We start from the raw sequence: 19790 nt of genomic DNA on the forward strand, positions 1-19790 counted from the left end.
TGCACGCACTCACGCACACACACTACCTCCTCATTCAGCCAGGTGAGATCAGTGTACAATAAGGAGATGAGGTTGGTTACATACATTAACCTGGGTTTGTTTTAACTTCATCACCTTACACATTGAAACACTGAAATGCACTGTTAGTGCGTCCATTCTGGTACCCAGACTAATCTTTTACATCGAGTAAGCATTGAATAGTGCTCTCCACTGTTTACCAAGGCAGGTAATGAATGACCTGGCACTGCAATCTATGCCTGCACACAATCTAATTTTTCCTGTGCCCTGTAGGTACCTGACTGCTGGGGCTCGCTCGCTCTGCCCTGTTGTCCCACAGTAGTGAGATTTGTTGATTTTTAAAGCAGTGACCTTATTATATATATGCAAAACATTGTGTGAAAGTTAAACCATAAAGTCTCTTTGGAAACAGTTACACAAAATAAATGTATAAATATGTGTTGAGAGCATCAGGTGTCTGTACACCAGGTCGACCCCAACAGCCTGTCACAAAAACCTCAATCTAGTTCAAAGCAGGACGCACAGCACAGGAGCGTTCATTTTCAAATTCATTTTATTCTACAGCATTACAGGAAAGGCAGAGAGAAAGCAGAGGGGAGACTGAAGCACAGCAGACAAGAGGTTTCCAGAAAGGTCCATCAGAGAGCTTCACTCCTCATCCAGGCCTTTCTGTGAGGGAGAGAGCAAGAGAAGGAGAGACAGATGGGGGGGAAAGAGAGACAAACAAAGAGAAAGGCAGATCTGGTGAGTGTGATTGCATTAATGCATGTTTCTTATACCAGAAGAAGCAGAGTTAATGAGCTCCACAATGTGTTAGAGCTGCGTCTGGGCTCAGTTAGTGTTTGAGGTGGCGGAACACAGCCTGCAGGTGAAGGCGCTTCATTAACTAAGACTACAATAATAGTGACCATCAGAGAGCTGTGTGTCCCAGAGTAGGGAACTGAGGGTGTGGACTGCTGTACTTAAAGGGGAACTGCATCACTACCCTAGCCAATAAACCAAGCGTGCTATGATTACAATTACATACTACTAGGCATCTGAGCCAGGATATCTTCCATTTTAAACAAATTCACAATTGTGTACATGTTTCGGCTCACTTTTTCTCCATATGCACTGCGCCATGTTGACATGAGACGTTTGTTTACATGAGGTTATTTAAACAAACGTGACGTAGTGGCGGCCCTAGACTCTGGAGTGCAAAGCACTTTTGTTGCCACACCATGCTTACAAAGCACTACAATTTGAATAAGAAAGTGCTTATGTTATTGTTGATCGAAGCAACTAGAAAATGGATCCCAAAGGATATCAGTTCGAGCCAGAGTCAATGGAATTGAAAAAAGATCAAGGGATGGAAACAGGGCAACAGATAATGAAAAAAATCCGATCGGCTCGCTTTCTGGGGAGGAAAATGAAAATCCACTGCAGTTGACAGATCTAAATATATAGTACGACTGCCGATGCTGTCAACTCGTGCCAAAAGCCACAGAATGTCAGTGTTGAATGTGTCTTGAATTGCGTGGAACACACCAATATTTAGTTGGAGAGCCAGGATACACATGTACCATGCTTCATCGACATTTCCTGGGCGTCTGTCTCAGTAGAAGTCTGATCGTGAATCATGGCCTGTCAGCTGTATGAGCTGAGGGGGCATGCTAATTTGGAATGGACATCAAGGTATGCCTTTTACATCACAACAACATTAATATGCAATGTTCTATAGAATCACTGGATAGAAATTTGTTGAATAGTCCGATCTAGCAACAATCACTTTTCGTCTGCCACGATCTTGTGTGTCAAATTCAAATTCAAGTAAAATGTATAAGCCTATTTATTGTTACGAGGATTAATTTATTCATGATTAACTTCATAGACCATACCGAAATGTAAATTATTATGTTAATGTACTAGAAAATTAAGAAATGGTAATCAATTCACGTGAATATAGATTAATTGTATTGCTTTCCCCCTTATTTGTGTCATGTAGCCAATTGCATTACAAAAATAAACACTTTGCATTCTTCAATATACCAATATATGCATGATTGTCCAACTTCGATTGTTTTATTTTGACTCTACACCTTGATTGCCTAAAGGTCTTACACAAATTAGTACAGCTGTCAAGTGTCAGACAAACATCCAGCCTCACCACAAGCTTCTCGACAGTGCCAAACATACACTGATCGTGCCACGAGATTGTTACTGAGCGGTCAGACTATTTGCGACCCTACCATATTTAAAACAATATATACAGCTAACAAAATTAAGATAAAGAAATGCAGTTCCTCTTTAAGGCACGCTGCAGTCTATCGGACTGAGATGTGTCAGGATTCACAGCCCTGCAGAAGACATTCAAGAGCAGTCACTCACCTTTGCGCCTACATCCCGGCTCTTGGCACGCAGCTTGTTGACCTGTGACTCGGCGATGTCGGCCCTCTCCTCGGCCTCGTCCAGCTCGTGCTGCAGCTTGCGGAACTTGCCCAGGTTAGTGTTGGCCTGCTCCTCCTGCCACACACAGACAGCACAGAGTCACAGCCTGGCACAGAGCACTGCAGCGACTGACAGTCACTGGAAAACACTGGAGCTTGTGCAGCAGGGCCAGCATTGAGTCCAGATACTTACAGCCTCCTCAGCAGACCTCTTGTAGGCCTTCACCTTCAGCTGCAGCTTGTCCACCAGATCCTGCAGGCGGGTCATATTCTTACGGTCCTCCTCCGTCTGCACAAACACAGGACACACACAGTCAGACACAGCTCAGCCTCACACACAGGGCAGCGACACTGGGAGCCTCACAGGCAGGCCGCCACTCAAGAGGAGGTCAGGGGTACCTGGTAGGTGAGCTCCTTGACGCGTCTCTCGTATTTGCGGACTCCCTTCACAGACTCCGTGCTCTTCCTCTGTTCTGCCTCCAGCTCGTTCTCCAGCTCCCTCACCTGCACAGGTATTGAAGGAAAGACAGACTGAGCTCACACTGCTCTCACCTCAATGCTGCTCTTCCCACTGTCACACACACACACACACACACACACACACACACACACACACACACACACTCACGCGGATTTCCAGCTTCTGTATCTGCTTCTTGCCACCCTTCATGGCGATCTGCTCGGCCTCGTCCAGGCGGTGCTGCAGGTCCTTGATGGTCTGCTCCATGTTCTTCTTCATGCGCTCCAGGTGAGCGCTGGTGTCCTGCTCCTTCTTCAGCTCCTCCGCCATCATGGCGGCATCAGTGATGGCCTTCTTGGCTTTCTCCTCAGCATTCCTGCACTCCTGCACAGCCTCCTCCACCTCCGTCTGCAGCTGGGCCGTGTCGCTCTCCAGCTTCTTCTTCTGGTTGATCAGGCTGGTGTTCTGCACACGGGGACACAGAAAGAGGCAATGGACAGGGTTCTCCACATGAAAGTCACACTGTATGTAAGAGGCTCCAGTCTGACCGTGGGCCTTCCTGCCGTACCTGCGAGTGGAGCAGCTGCACCCTCTCACTGACATCCAGCAGCTCCTGCTCAGCCAGCTTGCGGGCTCTTTCCGTCTGCTCCACCACGGATCGCAGCTCCTCCAGCTCCGCCTGCAGCAGGTTGTTGCGTCTTTCCAAAATGGCGATGTTCTCCTTCAGGTCATCATTGGCACGCAGGGAGTCATCCAGCTGAATCTGAGCATCCTGGAGCAGAAAGGGGAGAGTCAGTCACTTTCACACTATCTTCTAAATGACCTAGTAAACATATAAAAAAAGGCTAGGTTTCCAAACAGGAGTGCATTAGTGTTCTTACTTTCAGATGGGAATGGATGCTCTTTAGCTGCTTTTGGGCTTCTGCTGCCTGCCTGTTGGCCTGGCTGAGCTGGATCTCCATCTCATTCAGGTCCCCCTCCATCTTCTTCTTCAGCCTGAGGGCCTCATTCCTGCTGCGGGTCTCTGACTCCAGAGAGGTCTGCAGGGAGTCCACCACTCTCTGGTAGTTCCTCTTGGCCTGCTCCATCTCCTCATCCTTCTCAGCCAGCTTGCGTTCTATGTCAGCCTTCACTTGGTTGAACTCCAACTGGGCTCTCAGGATCTTGCCTTCCTCGTGCTCCAGAGAGGCCTGTTGGGAGTAACAGCATCCATCACTCATTCACTGTGATGCTCTAGTCATCTGCTCTTCAGTAAGTAAGACTATAAAAAATATAGTAAGAATATTGACAGCCTCTCACCTCTGCCTCCTCCAGAGCAGACTGGATCTCACTCTTCTCCTGTTCCAGCTGCTTCCTGGCTTTCTCCAGCTCATGGATGGTCTTCCCTCCTTCACCGAGTTGCTCAGACAGGTCAGAGATTTCCTCTGGGTGACAAGAAGGCCAGAGCAGTGTGAATATCACTGCCAGCTCTAACTCACAGAGACACACATGAATGGAGCCATAAGGTGTCTCTGCTGACCTTGCAGGTTCTTGTTCTCCCTCTTCAGGGTCTCCAGGTGGTCCAGAGACTCCTCATAAGCGTTCTTCAGCTTGAAGAGCTCAGTGCTCAGGGACCTGGCCTCCTTCTGGGAGCTCTCCAGCTCACACTGCGACTCCTCAAACTTCTGCTTCCACTCGCTCAGGACCTGGTGGGATCAGAGCAGGACATTGGAAACTCATGGCACAGCAGGACTTCAAAGAGCACAGGGCCTCCCTCAACAGAAGCAGCTCTGAGCCCCTGTGTCCAACATTACCTTGTCAAAATTCCTCTGCTTCTTGTCCAGAGCGGCAGCGGCTGCGTTGGACCTCTCCAGGTCAATCATGAGATCTTCAATCTCGGTCTGCAGCCTGTGTTTGGTCTTCTCCAGGGAGGAGCATTTAGAATTAACAGCCTCCACAGCCTCCTCTGCATCCTGCAGCCTCTGAGCCAGCTTCTTCCTGGGAGGAAGAGGGGGAGAGACAGGCTTCAGCACTGCTGGTGGGCAGGGTGCTACTGCAGGAGCAGCCTAATACCACAAACACGTCTCAACTTACCAGGCTCAGAGCCGCACAGTCTGCAAACAGACAAACTTTTTGTTCGTCTTATATTTAGATTCAAACATAACGCAAACAAAAAGCTTATCTGTCAGAAGAAGAAAAGCCCTATAAAGCAGAGATACACCGTGCTCACAGTTCCTGCCATTGCCCATCACACCACCCAACAGAAAGGAGCAGTGAGGCTCACAGGAAGAACAACACACAGGCTGGCAGTCCTTACTTTGCCTCCTCCAGCTCCTCTGTCCTCTGGATGGCGTCGGTCTCATATTTGGTTCTCCACTGAGCCACCTCAGAGTTGGCCTTGGAGAGGCTGCGCTGCAGCTCAGCCTTGGCCTCCTGCTCCTCCTCATACTGCTCCCTCAGCAGGTCGGCGTCGTGGCGAGCTGACTGCACTGCGTGGGCCAGCGCGTTCTTCGCCTGGGAGACACAGGGAGCACAGCGGAGCTCAGAGTCTGGACACACAGGGCTGTGCAGCGGAAACTAATTTTTTAACCTCTCTTCATCAGTTAGTTATGGTTTTCATAGATAAGGTCCGTATGAGCTATTCTTACTGAAACATGTGGCTCTCTTTGTGTATGTGAAGAACTTATTAATAGAGGAGGTTCTGCATCTCAAATGATCGTATGGTCTCATTCCTGGATTATTCGCTGATGTACATGGCAGATTACCTAGGGTACACCCTATACAGTTTCTAGGCATCTAATAATTTACCTTTCCATACTTCAACAACTGTCCAACCATCATGGCACAGACATTTCCACTCTACTGTAATCACAGTCCATCCCAGACTCAAGTGATGAACATGGCTGAAGGGAAAAGTGTAACTCCATTTTCCTTACAGCTGCAGCAACAACCTGCGCACACAGCTCTCAAAACATTACCTTCACTTCCTCCTCCAGTTGCCTTTTGAGGTCCTCCACCTGCTGAGTGTAGGACAGCTTGCCTCTGGTCAGCTGGGAGATAAGAGACTCCTTCTCCTCCAGCTGCCTGGAAAGCTCACCTGAAAGATCACAGTGTGGTGGGTTAGTGATCTGAGGCTCTAGTTGACAGTCAGTAATGACTGGCATGGTGCCACAGAGGAACTCAGCTCAATAATTTTCACAATAGTGTTGGAAAGCCTACCATTCTCAGTCTGCAGTTTAGCTTTATGCATTGTAAAGTCATTGATGCTGTGCTGGCCTTCCTCAAACTTGGTCCTGTATTCATTCATCTGATCCTCCAGAGTCCTGCACATCTTTTCGAGGTTGATCTTTAACAGTGATGTAAATGACAAAATAAGCTGTCATATCATGTAAAGCCCATCAAATTAATACTTTGTAAAAGCACACAGCTCTGGACTACGAACATGGTATACAATCTGCATCTGTTCCCTACCTTGGCCTTGACGACCTGCTCCATGTTGGAGACCACATCGTCCAGCTCCAGCTTGAACTCACTCTTCTCCTTCTCCAGCTTCTGCTTCACCCTCTGCAGATTGTCGATCTGCTCCCCCAGTTCAGCTACGCTGTCAGCCTGTTTCTTCCTGAGAGTGGAGGCTGTGGCCTCATGGTGCAGTGTGGCCTCCTCCAGGTCTCTGCGCAGCTTCTGCAACTCCGCCTCCCTCTTCTTGTTCATCTCGATCTGGGCAGAGGTGGCCCCACCTGCCTCCTCCAGCCTCTCGCTGATCTCCTCCAGCTCCCGGGCCAAGTCTGCCCGCTGCTTCTCCACCTTGGCACGGGCAGCTCTCTCAGCCTCCAGCTCCTCCTCCAGCTCCTCAATGCGAGCCTATCAAAGAGAAACACTTCAGCACATTGACACAAAAACAGCCATGGCTTTACACTATGTACTGGACTTCCAACTGAGAGAAAATGGCACCTGAAGTTCCTTCAGCTTCTTCTGGAGCTGTGCAGAAAGAGCCTGTTCATCCTCTATCTTACTGTTCAGGTGGCTCATCTCAAAGTCCTTCCTGTGGAAGAAAAGCAGCTTGATTCAGATCCCATCAACCCTGTGCAACACTGTCCTGTTTCGCAGAAGCTGTCTATCTTCACTCACTTCTTCAGCCTCTCCTCCAGTTGCTGCTTGTCGTTCTCCAGGTCCATTAGGCTCTCCTGGGTCAACTTCAAGTCTCCCTCCAGCTTCCTCTTGGCTCTCTCAAGATCCATCCGCACCTTCTTCTCCTGTTCCAGGGATCCTTCAAGCTGCACAAAGACATAACAACAAAGTTTTCAGTTTCCCAGTTTACCCTTAGAAGCAGCCCTGCTCCACTGGGTTCTGCCCTGCTGGAGTTACTCCAGTGAACCTGGGAGGGACTCACATCATCAACCTGCTGCTCCAGTTTGGCCTTGGCCTTGGTCAGCGTGTTCACTTTGTCCTCCTCACTCTGCAGGTCATCCAGGGTTTGCTGGTGCGCCTCCTGCAGAGCCTTCTTCTCCTTGGTCAGCTTGGCAATTATCTCGTCCAGAGCTGCCATTTCCTCAGTGAGGTTCTTCACCTGTTAACACAAAGCAGAGACTCAGTCGCCTGGGAGGCAGAAGCTTGGCATGCAGGCAGGCATGCAGACAGGAGGACACTGACCTTGTTCTCAGTGGCATGCTTTTCCTTCTCCACTTTGGCCAGGGTGAGCTCCAGATCATCAATGTCCTTCTTCAGCTCGGAGCACTCGTCCTCCAGCTTCCTCTTCTTGGCAGTCAGCTCTGCGTTCATCTCCTCCTCGTCGTCCAGCCTCTCTGTCAGCTCTTTGGCTTTGGCCTCCATCTGGATCTTGTTCTTGATCAGCTGGTCACAACGTTCCTCAGCATCACTGAGGTTATCTTGCTCCTGTCAAGCATATTTCAAATGCACATGAGTATGACGACTCCAGCAATGAAACATTATAGACAGAATTATAAGGTTCTGATGCTAAAATGAAACAGATCTGTACTGAGAGCTTACAGATTGCACGTGCAGCTGCAGGTCGTTCTTCTCTTGGAGAAGAGAGACCATCTTCTCTTCCAGCTCCTTCCTGCGGGCCTCAGATTTGGCATATGCCTCCTTGAGCTTCAGGAACTCCTCCTTCATGTTGGCCATTTCCTTTTCAGTCTCTGCTGACTTCAGCAAGGGCTTGATCTTGAAGTACAGCTTCATCCAGGGCCAGTTCTTCACACTCATGAAGGCACGCACATTCCACTGGATCACAAGCAGTGCGTCTCTGTGGGCAAGATTATCAAAATGTTCAGTTTTTCTGCTTTTTCGCTTGAAATTAGTTGTTTCAACTAAAGTCATCCTAACCTGCGCTCAACAATCTTCTGGTACTCAATTCTGGAGAGAAGACCGCGAGACCTGGCCTGGATTCCAGTGATGATGAGGGACAAGCGATCATCCCTCATCTCTTCCAGGGTCCCCAGGAGACCAGCCTTGAAGAACACCTGTGGGATGAGAGAGCGCAGCGAGCGTTCCTGATGGTTTCTCATTCACTGTCAGTCATTTGATATTGATCTTCATCAGGTATCAGACATTACCTTAGTGTGTCCAAACTTGCACTGCTCATGGTCAATGTCCAGGGACCCCAGCAGCTTCTCTGCTCCCTTCTTGCTGTCTATGAACTGTCCCTCTGGGATGGCAGCTGGGTTCAGGATGCGGTATCTGTGAAAGGACACAGTGTCATATGGGGTCTCTGGGGATAATCTGACAAGAAGATATCGGAGACACTATGAGCTGTACCTCTGTTTGAAGTCTCCGTACAGGATCCTGTTGGGGAAGCCCTTTCTGCAGATCCTGATACCCTCCAGCACACCGTTACAGCGCAGCTGGTGCATCACCAGTGGATTCTCCATGGCTCCTGGGGTCTTGGTCTCATTCGGGATGAGACAACGCACAAAGTGAGGGTGGGTCGACCTCAGGTTGGTCATCAGTTTGTTCAGGTTCTCCTGCAGAGGGAAAATGTTTTTGAAAAACACAAATTTAACATTTTCCACATGATAGTTATAAATCCAGATATGCTTTTTAGGGTAACTTAAAGTACCTTTTTTGATAATGAGTTTCATAATTGTGTACTGTGGACACTTACCCTGTGTAGGGCAGACACTGTCTGGAAGGAAGAGCCCTTCTTCTTACTTCCTCCTTTGCCTTTGCCTTCTTGAGCTGCAATAAGAGACAGGGATACTGACATGGTTACAGGCTACTCGACCGACAGGTCTGCATGCAGGACTACAGACAGAGCTTCCCTCCTCAGACCCCTCACACACTGTAAAGTGTTCATGGCTTTAGGCAGCAAGGGAGGGGCTTACCTGAGTCAGCTCCAGCATAGTTTGAGAACAGCAAGCTGAGCAGCTTGAGAGAAGACTTCTGGTATAGCCCCACCACCGTCTCATTCAGGGGATCCTTGTTCTTCACCAGCCACCCATTGATGTTGTAGTCCACAGTGCCAGCGTAGTGCATCAGGGCAAAATGGGCCTCTGGCTTCCCCTTCACAATCCTGGGCTTCTGGAAGTTTCCAGATTTACCCAGATGGTTGTCGTACAGCTTGGCTTTGAAGGTGGCATCACTGGCCTTGGGGAACATGCACTCCTCTTCAAGAATGGACATGATGCCCATGGGCTGCACGGGAAGGAAACACAGGTGAAGTACTGAACATTTTTGAAACTAATATTGGGCAATTAATCTGTGATTATTCTCAGACAATTCTGCCTGATTTTGTCAGACCTCCTCTCCCATTCCATTTTCAGAAGTTTGTCTCATGATAATCTTTCCTCTACATCTCTCACCCACCTTCTCAATGAGGTCAATGCAGGCCTGCAGGTCCATGCCGAAGTCAATGAACTCCCAATCAATGCCCTCCTTCTTGTACTCCTCCTGCTCCAGCACGAACATGTGGTGGTTGAAGAACTGCTGCAGCTTCTCATTGGTGAAGTTGATGCACATCTGCTCGAAGGTGTTGAACTGCAATTGAATGAGGAGTTTATCTGAAACAGCCTGATTTGGTGTAATTTTTGTGTTCATTAAACATAGTTTTGGCAGAAACCGTATATTCTCTCTGTTCCTTTAAAGAAAATTGTGTAGACAAATAATAACCTACATAACCTCAACACTCATCAAGACATGTCTGGGCTTTCTCTAGACTGAAGAGAATGGCAGTTCTTCAGCTATCAGAGACTCACATCAAAGATCTCAAAGCCAGCAATGTCCAGCACACCGATGAAGTACTGGCGAGGCTGCTTGGTGTCCAGAGACTGGTTGATTCTCACCACCATCCAGAGAAACATCTTCTCGTACACTGACTTGGACAGAGCACCGATAGAGTAGTTCACCTGTGGACATGGAAGGGAAAGATTTCAACTGAGACTAACATCTAACGCATCAGTTAACAGGAGCTGCTTCACATGACACAAGAAACATTCCAGGATATTATTAGAAAAAATATCCATGGGCTAGTGTTACACAGCAGAGAAAGAAAGAGATTAACTTCAATCAACACAGTCACTACAGGCTAACCAGGCGTTCACCCTGAGTCTCACCTGCTGGACATTCTGCCCCTTGGTGACGTACTCATTTCCCACTTTGACCCTGGGGTGACACAGGGCCTTAATGAGGTCAGCTGCGTTCAGGCCCATCAGGTAGGCAGACTTGTCAGCATCTGGGGTAGATTTATATCAGGAGACTGGTTTGAGCACTTTAAAAATTTGATGTATATATTTAGCACAGGCTATATGCATTTCAAGAAACAAGGTAGTACAGGTGCAGGGAAGTCATTATTCAGTGAGCCCTCCCTGGTTTTAAAAGAGCACAGTAAGTCCATTCTGTTTCCACCTTAAAGACAACACTCACCCTCAGTGCCGTCAGCCTCCGCCTGCTCCTCTCGCTGCTTCTGCTTGAACTTCATGTTGCCATAGTGCATGATGGCACCGGTCAGCTTGTAAATGCCGTTCTTCTCCTCCTGAGTGAAGCCCAGCACATCAAAAGCGCTCTGTGGGGATGGGGGGGAAGAGAGAGAGAGATAGAGAGAGGCAGGAGGTATAAAACAGTGATGCTTTCTAGTCTTGTAAGAGCTGTTCAGCACACTTATCAAAGGGGGCGAGAGAGTTGTAGCTCCTCTGCTGTTTCTAAGGCTAGAGGAGCTAAGATGCAGAAAGTCTTTCCACTCACATCTGTGGCCATCAGCTCATCAGCATCATCGATAGAAGCTACAGTGGTCTCTCCTTGGGAGATGAAGGCGTAGTCATACGGGTTGTTGGTGATGAGCAGCATGTCTGAAGAAGAGCAAACAGAGAGCTGTCACACTGGGAGCCTCATTCTCTTCCTGCTGCCATGACTCTGCAGCTCAAGCTGCACTGAACGCACTGCAGTACTGACCCAGCAGCTCTGGCTTCTTGTTGGACAGGATCTGGTAGAAGATGTGATAGTCTCTCTCAGCCTTCAGCTGGAAGGTCACACGGGACTTCTCCAGAAGGTCTGAGACACAGCAGAGCACAGCAGACAGTGTCAGATAAACAGTCACACAAACACAATACAGAATTTGGCAAAGACAACAGCTTATTTACGGACTATTCCTTACAGGTCTCAATGTCAGCAGAAGCCAGCTTTCCACTGGCCGCAAAGTGAATTCGGATGAACTTGCCCTGAAGAGAGAAAGAAGTAAAATCATCATCAGCAGCAGCAGCAGTGGCAGACTGCACTGCCAGCCAGACACTGCTTCCACAATCTAAGGTGCAGGTGCAGTAGGATGACACTATAGTCTGAATCCAACACCTAATTCTCATGACAAGACAAGAACACATGGTGTGCACTGAGCCAGTGGAGGGCACTCACGAATCGCGAGGAGTTGTCATTCCTCACAGTCTTGGCGTTACCAAAGGCCTCCAGGGCCGGGTTGGCCTGGATGATTTGATCCTCCAGGGTGCCCTGGGAATGAACATAGATACAGCTTCAGTGTCAGATCTCAGTGTCCCTGAGTGCTGGGCTGAACAGAGGCTGCTGTGCCCCCAGTGCCTGCGTCAATCCAGTTGTGCTTTTCCACTCTGAGCCCCACGCTCCCTCACCTTGTTGGAGGCAGCTTGGTCCTTCTTGCCCCCTGAGGCTGCGATACTGGCAAAGTACTGGATGACTCTCTTGGTGTTCACAGTCTTTCCAGCACCAGATTCTCCACTGGGGACAGAGACGCAACATGTGAACAGAACCATTTCCTGATAAATCTTCTACATTCTAACTGGCATTTAAGCTATACAGAGTTAGATTTTGATATAAGGGTGATATTATTATTGGGAGAGGAAGGAATGTGCAGAGTCACAGTTCTTCCACACTCTCTCACACACAGACAGACACATACACACACACTGCTGAGTGTCTTGGACTCAGCATTGGGGTGAGAATTTACAGTATCTATTGACAGTATCAAGAGGAACAGAAAAAGAGACTAACGTGATCAGGACTGACTGGTTTTCCCGGTCTGAAAAAGAGAGAATTAATTGTTACAACTTTAAAATGTAAAAAATAAATTACAGAGTGACCAAGAGAGTTTGAATAAGAAAATGAACTAAATCAATATTGAAAATTATGTATTTATTACATTTCTATATGCTAAACAAATATCATATCTGTATCTACATTAACTCAAAGCAGATGGGTCCCGACCTGTCAGCATGTACTGATAGGCGTTGTCAGAGATGGAGAAGATGTGAGGGGGGGCCTCATTTCTCTTCTTGCCCCTGTAGGCATTGACCACCTCTGAGTTGTACACTGGCAGCCACTTGTAGGGGTTGACAGTGACGCAGAACAGCCCTGAGTAGGTCTGGAACAGAGAGACAGGGGTCAGGACCTCTCCTCACACCGGCCCCAGTCTGCAGGAGTGTGTGAGGGTGTATCAGACTCACGTAGATCATCCAGGCTGCGTAACGCTCTTTGAGGTTGTATAGCACAGCGGGCTCGTGCAGGAAGGTGAACATGACCATGTCCTCTATTTTATCGAACTTGGGTGGGTTCTGAGGGTGGACATCACAATCCTTCACAGTGACGGTCTGGAATACAGCACACACAGGATATATAGTATCATACAGAGAGGAGGATGAGGAGGTAGAGAGATGAGGAGGAGGAAGAGGAGGGGGCTGGCTGACAGAGAGGAGAAATGGGGAAGACAGAGAGGAGGAGGAGGTAGAAGAGAAGGAGGCAGAGAGGGAGTAGAAAGCTGTGGTTTAGACTGAGACAAGAGCAGTTGTTTCTGCAACTGTTACCTTTCCACCCTCTGTCTGGACGGTGACTTTGTCCCCGTCACGGCTGGTGATGGAGGCCTTGACAAACTCCTCCACAGGGTCGGGCACGAAGCACTCCTTCTTCATGTCGAAGGGGCGCGTCTGAGCCTCCAGGCGCTCCTTGTCGGACTTGCGCAGGAAGGAAGCCGCAGTCCCGAACTCCGACATATCAGACATGGTTTAAACCTGCAGAGCAGATCACAGTTCACCAACAGGGTGTTCGCGGGTTCAAATCAAAGCAGAGGTGCCTGCTATCTGCTCTGAGGGCAAGACCTAGTTAGAGAGCACAGCAATCACCCATAACAAAGAAGCTAAAAAGAACACACAGGACCAGGAAGGACTGATTTCTAAAGCAGAAATGAAAGACCCATTGTTATTATGATGAAGTTATATACCAGAAGAAGGAGCTCCTATGAGATTCACCCCAATCACCATGCGTTACCAGGAAGGGTAAAGGGGAATAATACAGTTAATAGGGGAAAAACAGCTGTCCTGTAATTGGTAGTTAAGATATCATGGAAAAAGGATCCTTACCTTGTGTTGTGTAGTCCTATAGAGAAATCAGCACAGACTGTCTTGGCCCTGTAGAGACAGACAGACCAATAGAAGGTGAGTCTCAGAGCTCCTTGCCTTCTCCCTATTTCTGGCTCAGTGACTCTGTCCTTCTGGAGCCTCATCAGCAGATGGCAGCACAGGAGGGACTGACCCCCTGAGCAGCAGCTCCCCTCACTGATGGCTGGCTATCACAGCACAGAGAGAGACAGACTGGGAGCTCAGTGGCCAGGAGCTCCAGCTCTGCTCTCTGACACAACCGACTCATTTCACAGCTGCAGCCGATGTCCAACGACACTAAGTCATTATTTTTAAGTTCATCCTCTTGACTAGTCTGACTGCCACAGCAGTGAGAGTCACTGTCTAATGGTGGGGCTGTGTCTTCCCAGTGTGAGTCCCACTGAGTCTCCCTCCCTCCCCTCAGACATCGGACAGCCCAGCACTTACCTTCAGATGCTACAGTAACCTCCCTTGGTCCGGACTATGCCTCTCTTTATAAAGGGAGCCACTCTCCCAAATTTGGCGGTGGCATTTCGGGAGGCAGGAATGTCATTGTGTGTGTATGTGTGTTTAAGAGGGAGGAGGGAGTAAGAGCTATGACTGTAACTGTGTGTTTATGTGTGTGGGTGACAGGAAAACAGACGTTAGGGAGGAAATGCACGTGTCAGCGACAGTGGCGATTTTTAAGACCTTAATAGGTATTCAGTGCAGGGAGATCATTGCACAGAGGGACAAACAAAGGACACAGGGTCCAGTCCATCCCACATGCAGCCCCCAGTCTAGAGAAACTAGGAGACAGAAGATCAAACAAGTAGGTTCTAATAATAAAGAGCAAACCTTACACAGCCAACAGCTCTGAGGTTCGAGGTGTTCAGAGGCTGGACAGGGAGAGGGACGGGTTTCTTGGGGAACTGTGTGTCCAAGTCTGGCTGGGGGGCTCAGCCAAGGCCAACACAGACCCCTGGAGCCTGAACTGAGGACCAGGGATGATGAGCTGACTGAAGACCCCTCAAAACAATTACAATTTATGAAATACAAGGCAGAGACCATTATCCTGTGTGTACGTTTAAACACACTTTCCATCTTAACTGTCCATTTCAGCTACTGAAAACACAGAGTTTAAACTGATCTCTTCACTGGGCTCTATGTGTTTCACTAGCAAAAACATCACCCAAAGATTGCCAATCAGTTTAAATATCAGCACAGATTTTTTTTTTCATGGGAGGAGAATCAGCTGATGGGATGTGAGAGGAAGGCTAGTCTGCCTCCCCAGGTCCCGAGGAAACAGTTTTAAAGAGGGGCAGGGAACAGAAAACAATCTTCCCTTGGAAAAGGACTGATGGAACAGGACTGATGTCTCCAGCACTGCACAGATCTTAGGGGTTCACTGGCGGTCTGTCCTTCTTAGGTTTCTCCCTAAATAACAATAGGCTTCATGACTGACTGTTTGAAATTAAGGATTAATTCCTTAAAATATGAGGAGTAAGATGACAATTTCCAAACCACACAGCCTGAGGACTGTCACAGACCTTAGACCCACTGCAAGACAGAGCCCTGATGCAACAGAAGGCTGCAGCTGTCTCTCACTGTGGACCAAGGCGAGGCCAAGGTCAATGCCGGCCTGCTCTCTATTATCAGCTAGTGAAAGCATTACCCCCCAGTCCCTCTCATTGACATGGCATTGTTTTCTTCCCTTTATCCTTGAGGACAAAGATAACCCTGTGAAATTCCTCTCACTGATTGAGGAGGACAGCTTGTGAGGCACACTGAGGTCTAGACTTCAGTCACAGTGTTTGTGTAGGATCAGCAGGAACAGGTGACCCTAAAATAAAAGGTCTTGTTATACTTAGATGAGAAGTGTGAGGCAGACTGAGCAGCAGGCGTGCCTTACTTAGAAAGAGAAACTCAATGCTGTCCATATCTCAGGTACAGAAATAAAATCTGATCATAAGAGCCCTTGATTCTTCCTCTCAGAGCTGGGTCTGGTTGTATGAAAGCTCCACTCATGTGAACAGTCTGCAGCACCATCTTTAGGAGCTGTCATATCAGGACTCCTGTGCAGGTCAGCTGATATAAGTCAAAGTGTCAAAGGTGTAGCTGCTTGTGATTCCCCGAGGGGTGTCTGATGCCCTGCAGGGCACAGCAGTGTCAACAGGGGTCATAGTCAGCCTGGGTCCCCATCCTGTCGTGCAGCCGCCTCCTGTCTGGTGGTGTTTGGAATGTCATGTGTCTGCTGGAGTGGCGAGGCAGAGCAGGAGCTGCTTGCCCAGGAGTTCACACCTTGCCAGTGTTTGGCCCAGTGCTGGTGTGGAGTTCCCAGTTTTAGTCACAGAAGGAATGAAAGTGTTGCTACTATTTCTAGCAACATAAGTGTAAAACATAATTTTTTGCCATGACAGCTAAGAAGACTAAGTTTAGGTCAAGACGGGGAGTGAAGAACAATTTACAAGTGTGCTTGGCCTCCATCATACCATAGATCCATGGACTCTGCAATATCAAGCAGGCACACCCATCTCATTGCAGACCTGCCAACGTGTTCTTTCGGTCCTCATCGCTGTGGCCCTCAGTGCCTGCACCTCTCTTCACCAGCAGCCCTCCTGTGGTCCTCATCCCTTGTGGCCCTCTTGTGGCCCATTGTCCCTACCGACCAGTTCTGCTTCCCTTGCAGGACCTCCAGCAGTGCATTTCCTGCAGACCGGTCTGACCCTTTCCTCCTTAAGGTGTCCCACTGCTATACTCCGTTGCTCCAAACTCCACGGTGTGCCTAGTGTCTCTGTAACGCACCTTACTTCTTCACTGAATCCCCAGGTGGCTGCTAACCAGCCTCCCATGCTCTCCTCGGCCACCCAGTTGCCGCTTCACCCCCTCCCCACTTCTGCTTCGACCGGGCTGCCCCATTGATCCGTCTCACTGCCGTTTCATTCAACACTTCTTTTTCTTTTTTTTGCATTTTTGGATACAGTCTCTCTCGTACCATCCTACCCTCTGTCACACCCTCCTTGCCCCACCCAGCCTCCTGTCCCACCTAGCCTGCTGCTGGTGCTGGCTGTGTCCTCCCTCGCCGCCCTGACCCAGGTTCCCCCGAGCCGCTTCCTCTGCCCTTCTCTCCCTGGCTCTCCGTGCTGCCCACTGCCGCCCCTCATGCTCTCCGCCATTCATCTCACACCAATGCATCATGAGGACTTCTCAGAGCATCTAATTTTTGGGGTTCTTGCAAACTAACCAGCACAATCGGCCGGTACAATAAACTATTGCTCCGGTCACCTCAATCTTCCAAAAACAGACACTTTTAACCTGTCTGCTACTTTGTCTGCAATTAAGATTCATTACCAATCCACTCCACAACAATTATTCTGCTTTACTCCATCATTAAATATCATTCGGTTCCTTCCAGCCTCTCCGTTCCCGAGACTCTACCCATTCAGCACATCGATAGCATTTCAACCTCTTTTTCCACTGCAACGTACCAGGCTTCCTTCCTCATCCCACAGATTAATAATTTTCCTTTAAACAAATAAAATGGACCCAGCAGGAAATAATTAAAACCAAACGTGGACACTAGTTTCAATGATAAAATGGATGCATAATAATAACTCAACACTAGTCATCATCTTCATCAAATATCCATCTTCTTCCACGGCACACAAAGGAATACCAGATCACCTGATTAATTCTCGGAAATTGGTCATCCAAAGCTTATGAAAAATGTACATCCGATCCAACATAAGAAACATGAGAAAGTTTACAAACGAGAGGAGGCCATTCGACCCATTGTGCTCATTTGGTGTCCATTAATAACTAAGTGATCCAAGGATCCTATCCAGTCTGTTTTTAAATGTTCCCAAATGTACAGCTTCCAGATTGTGACAACTCTCTGTTCATTTGGGACATTCAACTAGCTCAACCTAGATTTTGCTGCATAATCTGCGTACGCATCACAGGGAGCTGTTTTTGGGGGTTTGGGGGGTCATTCCCATAGCCAAGAGAATAAGCCAAATCAAATCAAATCACATTCCCCTGCCCTAATGCAAATTGGTATTGTTAAACTACTGAAGTGGAATTTATAAATCAATTTCGGGAGTAAACAACTCCAGTGTCATCACACTAGCTTCCAGTCAAAGAGTATAAATACCCCATCATCAACACACACACCCAGCATTTCATTCTCTTGCATCCCACCACCTCCCCTGTCACCGCCTCAGCAGCAGCTCCTCGTCTCAGTCCCTGTAAGGGGGGGTTTGACGGTCTGGACCCGGCTTCAGACCATCATTCCCGTAGTCAAGAGAATAAGCCAAAATCAAATCACATTCCCCCGCCCTAATGCAAATCGGTGTTGTGAAACTACTGAATCTGAAAAGTAACGACATGAACGATGAAGATGAAAACACTCCTCCCAAGAAATGGTGTTAGTGTCCCACACCAAAGAATATACTAAGCTTTTCCGTGGCATGATAATGAAGTCTACAACATGTGAACAGTATGCACATTGCACGGTATGTGCTGTTCATATTTTCATAGCTCATGGTGGCCAGAATGACATACATAAACACATATGCACCAAGAAGCATGAGAACAAGGCTGCTTCCATGTCTACCTGCTCGAAACTTGAACATTTCTTCAGTGGTGGTGACAATCGTGGAGCTTTCAGGTCTGAAGTATTGTTCACAAACTTTTTGAACGAGCACAATATACCTCTGTCAGCCACTGATCATGCAGGTATGCCTTTTTAAGTTAATATTTCCAAGTTAATGAACACTGAACTGGAGAAGAGCCATTCCATGGAAAAATTGTGTGTAATTTTGCTGTGACAATGCCAGTGTTATGATGGGTGTTCATTGTGGAGTTGTCACTGTGATAAAGAAGAACTCTCAACAGGAGATGATTGTCATTGGGTGTCCGTGCCATCTTATCAATCTTGCCACAGAAAAGCTGTCCAGTTGTCTACAGACACGTATTGATGAAATACTGGTTTACATTTACTACTATTTGAACAAAAGTGCAAAACGGAAGCAGGAACTAAAATCTTTCCAGAGTCTGTGCAACACCGAAGTAAGGACAATCCTTAAGCATGTTAGTACAAGGTGGCTTTGACTGGGGATATGTGTCAAACGCTTACTTCAAGAGTGGGAACCTCTCAAACAGTACTTAATCAGTGAATACAACATTCTACCAACAAACAGACAACTAAGAAAACAACAGTTCCCCAATTAAATGACCTCAACAATGTTTGGTGACTTCAAAATTTCAAAGAAGGTGACTTCAGAAGCAGGACAAGGAGGAGTTACAAACAATGTAGCAATGTCTGGGTAGAGTACTTCAAAACCTGTTCAGGAAACTAGTTCCAAAACCAGCAGCTCCAGCAAACAGCCTTTGACCAAACCAAAGGGAAAAAAGTAATGAATGCCCTCATATCTGATGTTACAAAAGCTTATCCATTGTTCCTGTCAAATGTTACTCCAACATGTGACCCCTGCAATCAGAAACTCAAGTGTGACATGCCTATGATCCACAAACATAAGCAAATCTAGTTGTAACTTTACAAATATATTTTATGTGTACATTTGTGAAGGTGGAGATCATTTTGAACAATCCCAATCTTCTAGAAGTGAAATATGCTGATCGTGATAATCAGAAGGACAGCTTGGAACCTCTCATTGGCAGTTAAACACAATATGTGGTTAAAGGACTTCATAGAAAGGAAAGAGAAAGATTCTTCAAAGAGGTGAGATATTGTTATGTTCTAACATTCGTTTTTCACTACTAATCTTGCTAATTGCAATTAGTTCAAAAAGTTTTGTGTGTTTTTTAGGTCAGATTACTTCATGAAGGCTTGTTACTACATGAAGGAGAAATTCTCATTGAAATATAATGCTCTATAGCATGGTGAAATTGCAGACATCACCAAAAAGTACATCTTCAGATTCCAGTCAGTGAGATACTTCACTGATAACTTTCCTGTTCTGCTGAAATGCTTCACATTGGACACTCTGTACAATCAATTTGCCCTCTACCAGGTAACACAACTGGAAAGAGTTGATGAACACTGGGTTGCCATTGGTC

General features: G+C 47.6%; 1 protein-coding gene across 1 annotated transcript; it reads right to left on the reverse strand.

Moving 5' to 3' along the window:
* Nucleotides 1-553: 553 nt before the first annotated feature.
* Nucleotides 554-13760, reverse strand: LOC136768570 (myosin-7). Its single transcript, XM_066722835.1, has 38 exons — nucleotides 13713-13760; nucleotides 13161-13364; nucleotides 12804-12947; nucleotides 12565-12721; nucleotides 12352-12379; nucleotides 11973-12078; nucleotides 11743-11835; nucleotides 11489-11552; nucleotides 11287-11385; nucleotides 11080-11183; nucleotides 10762-10900; nucleotides 10452-10570; nucleotides 10095-10244; nucleotides 9706-9876; nucleotides 9225-9534; nucleotides 9005-9078; nucleotides 8659-8864; nucleotides 8457-8580; nucleotides 8227-8363; nucleotides 7891-8146; nucleotides 7534-7776; nucleotides 7274-7450; nucleotides 7012-7157; nucleotides 6835-6925; nucleotides 6355-6744; nucleotides 6103-6229; nucleotides 5862-5980; nucleotides 5201-5397; nucleotides 4698-4881; nucleotides 4424-4589; nucleotides 4204-4328; nucleotides 3786-4094; nucleotides 3473-3676; nucleotides 3073-3369; nucleotides 2844-2948; nucleotides 2638-2733; nucleotides 2386-2520; nucleotides 554-687 (listed from the first exon to the last, which is right to left on the reverse strand). Exons 2-38 carry the CDS (start codon nucleotides 13353-13355, stop codon nucleotides 667-669), a joined length of 5808 nt encoding a protein of 1935 aa, XP_066578932.1. The 5' UTR covers nucleotides 13356-13364; nucleotides 13713-13760; the 3' UTR covers nucleotides 554-666.
* Between the last annotated feature and the right edge of the window lie 6030 nt (nucleotides 13761-19790).

This window comes from Amia ocellicauda, chromosome 14, assembly GCF_036373705.1.
Source record: "Amia ocellicauda isolate fAmiCal2 chromosome 14, fAmiCal2.hap1, whole genome shotgun sequence".
Lineage (NCBI taxonomy): Eukaryota > Metazoa > Chordata > Actinopteri > Amiiformes > Amiidae > Amia > Amia ocellicauda.

Coding starts and splice junctions, on each gene's coding strand:
- LOC136768570 (XM_066722835.1), bottom strand. CDS start 13,355: ATGTCTGATATGTCGGAGTTCGGGACTGCGGCTTCCTTCCTGCGCAAG. Junction 10,245..10,451: donor AGGGGCAGAATGTCCAGCAG/GTGAGACTCAGG, acceptor CCATGTCCACAG/GTGAACTACTCTATCGGTGC. Junction 7,451..7,533: donor AGCATGCCACTGAGAACAAG/GTCAGTGTCCTC, acceptor TTGTGTTAACAG/GTGAAGAACCTCACTGAGGA.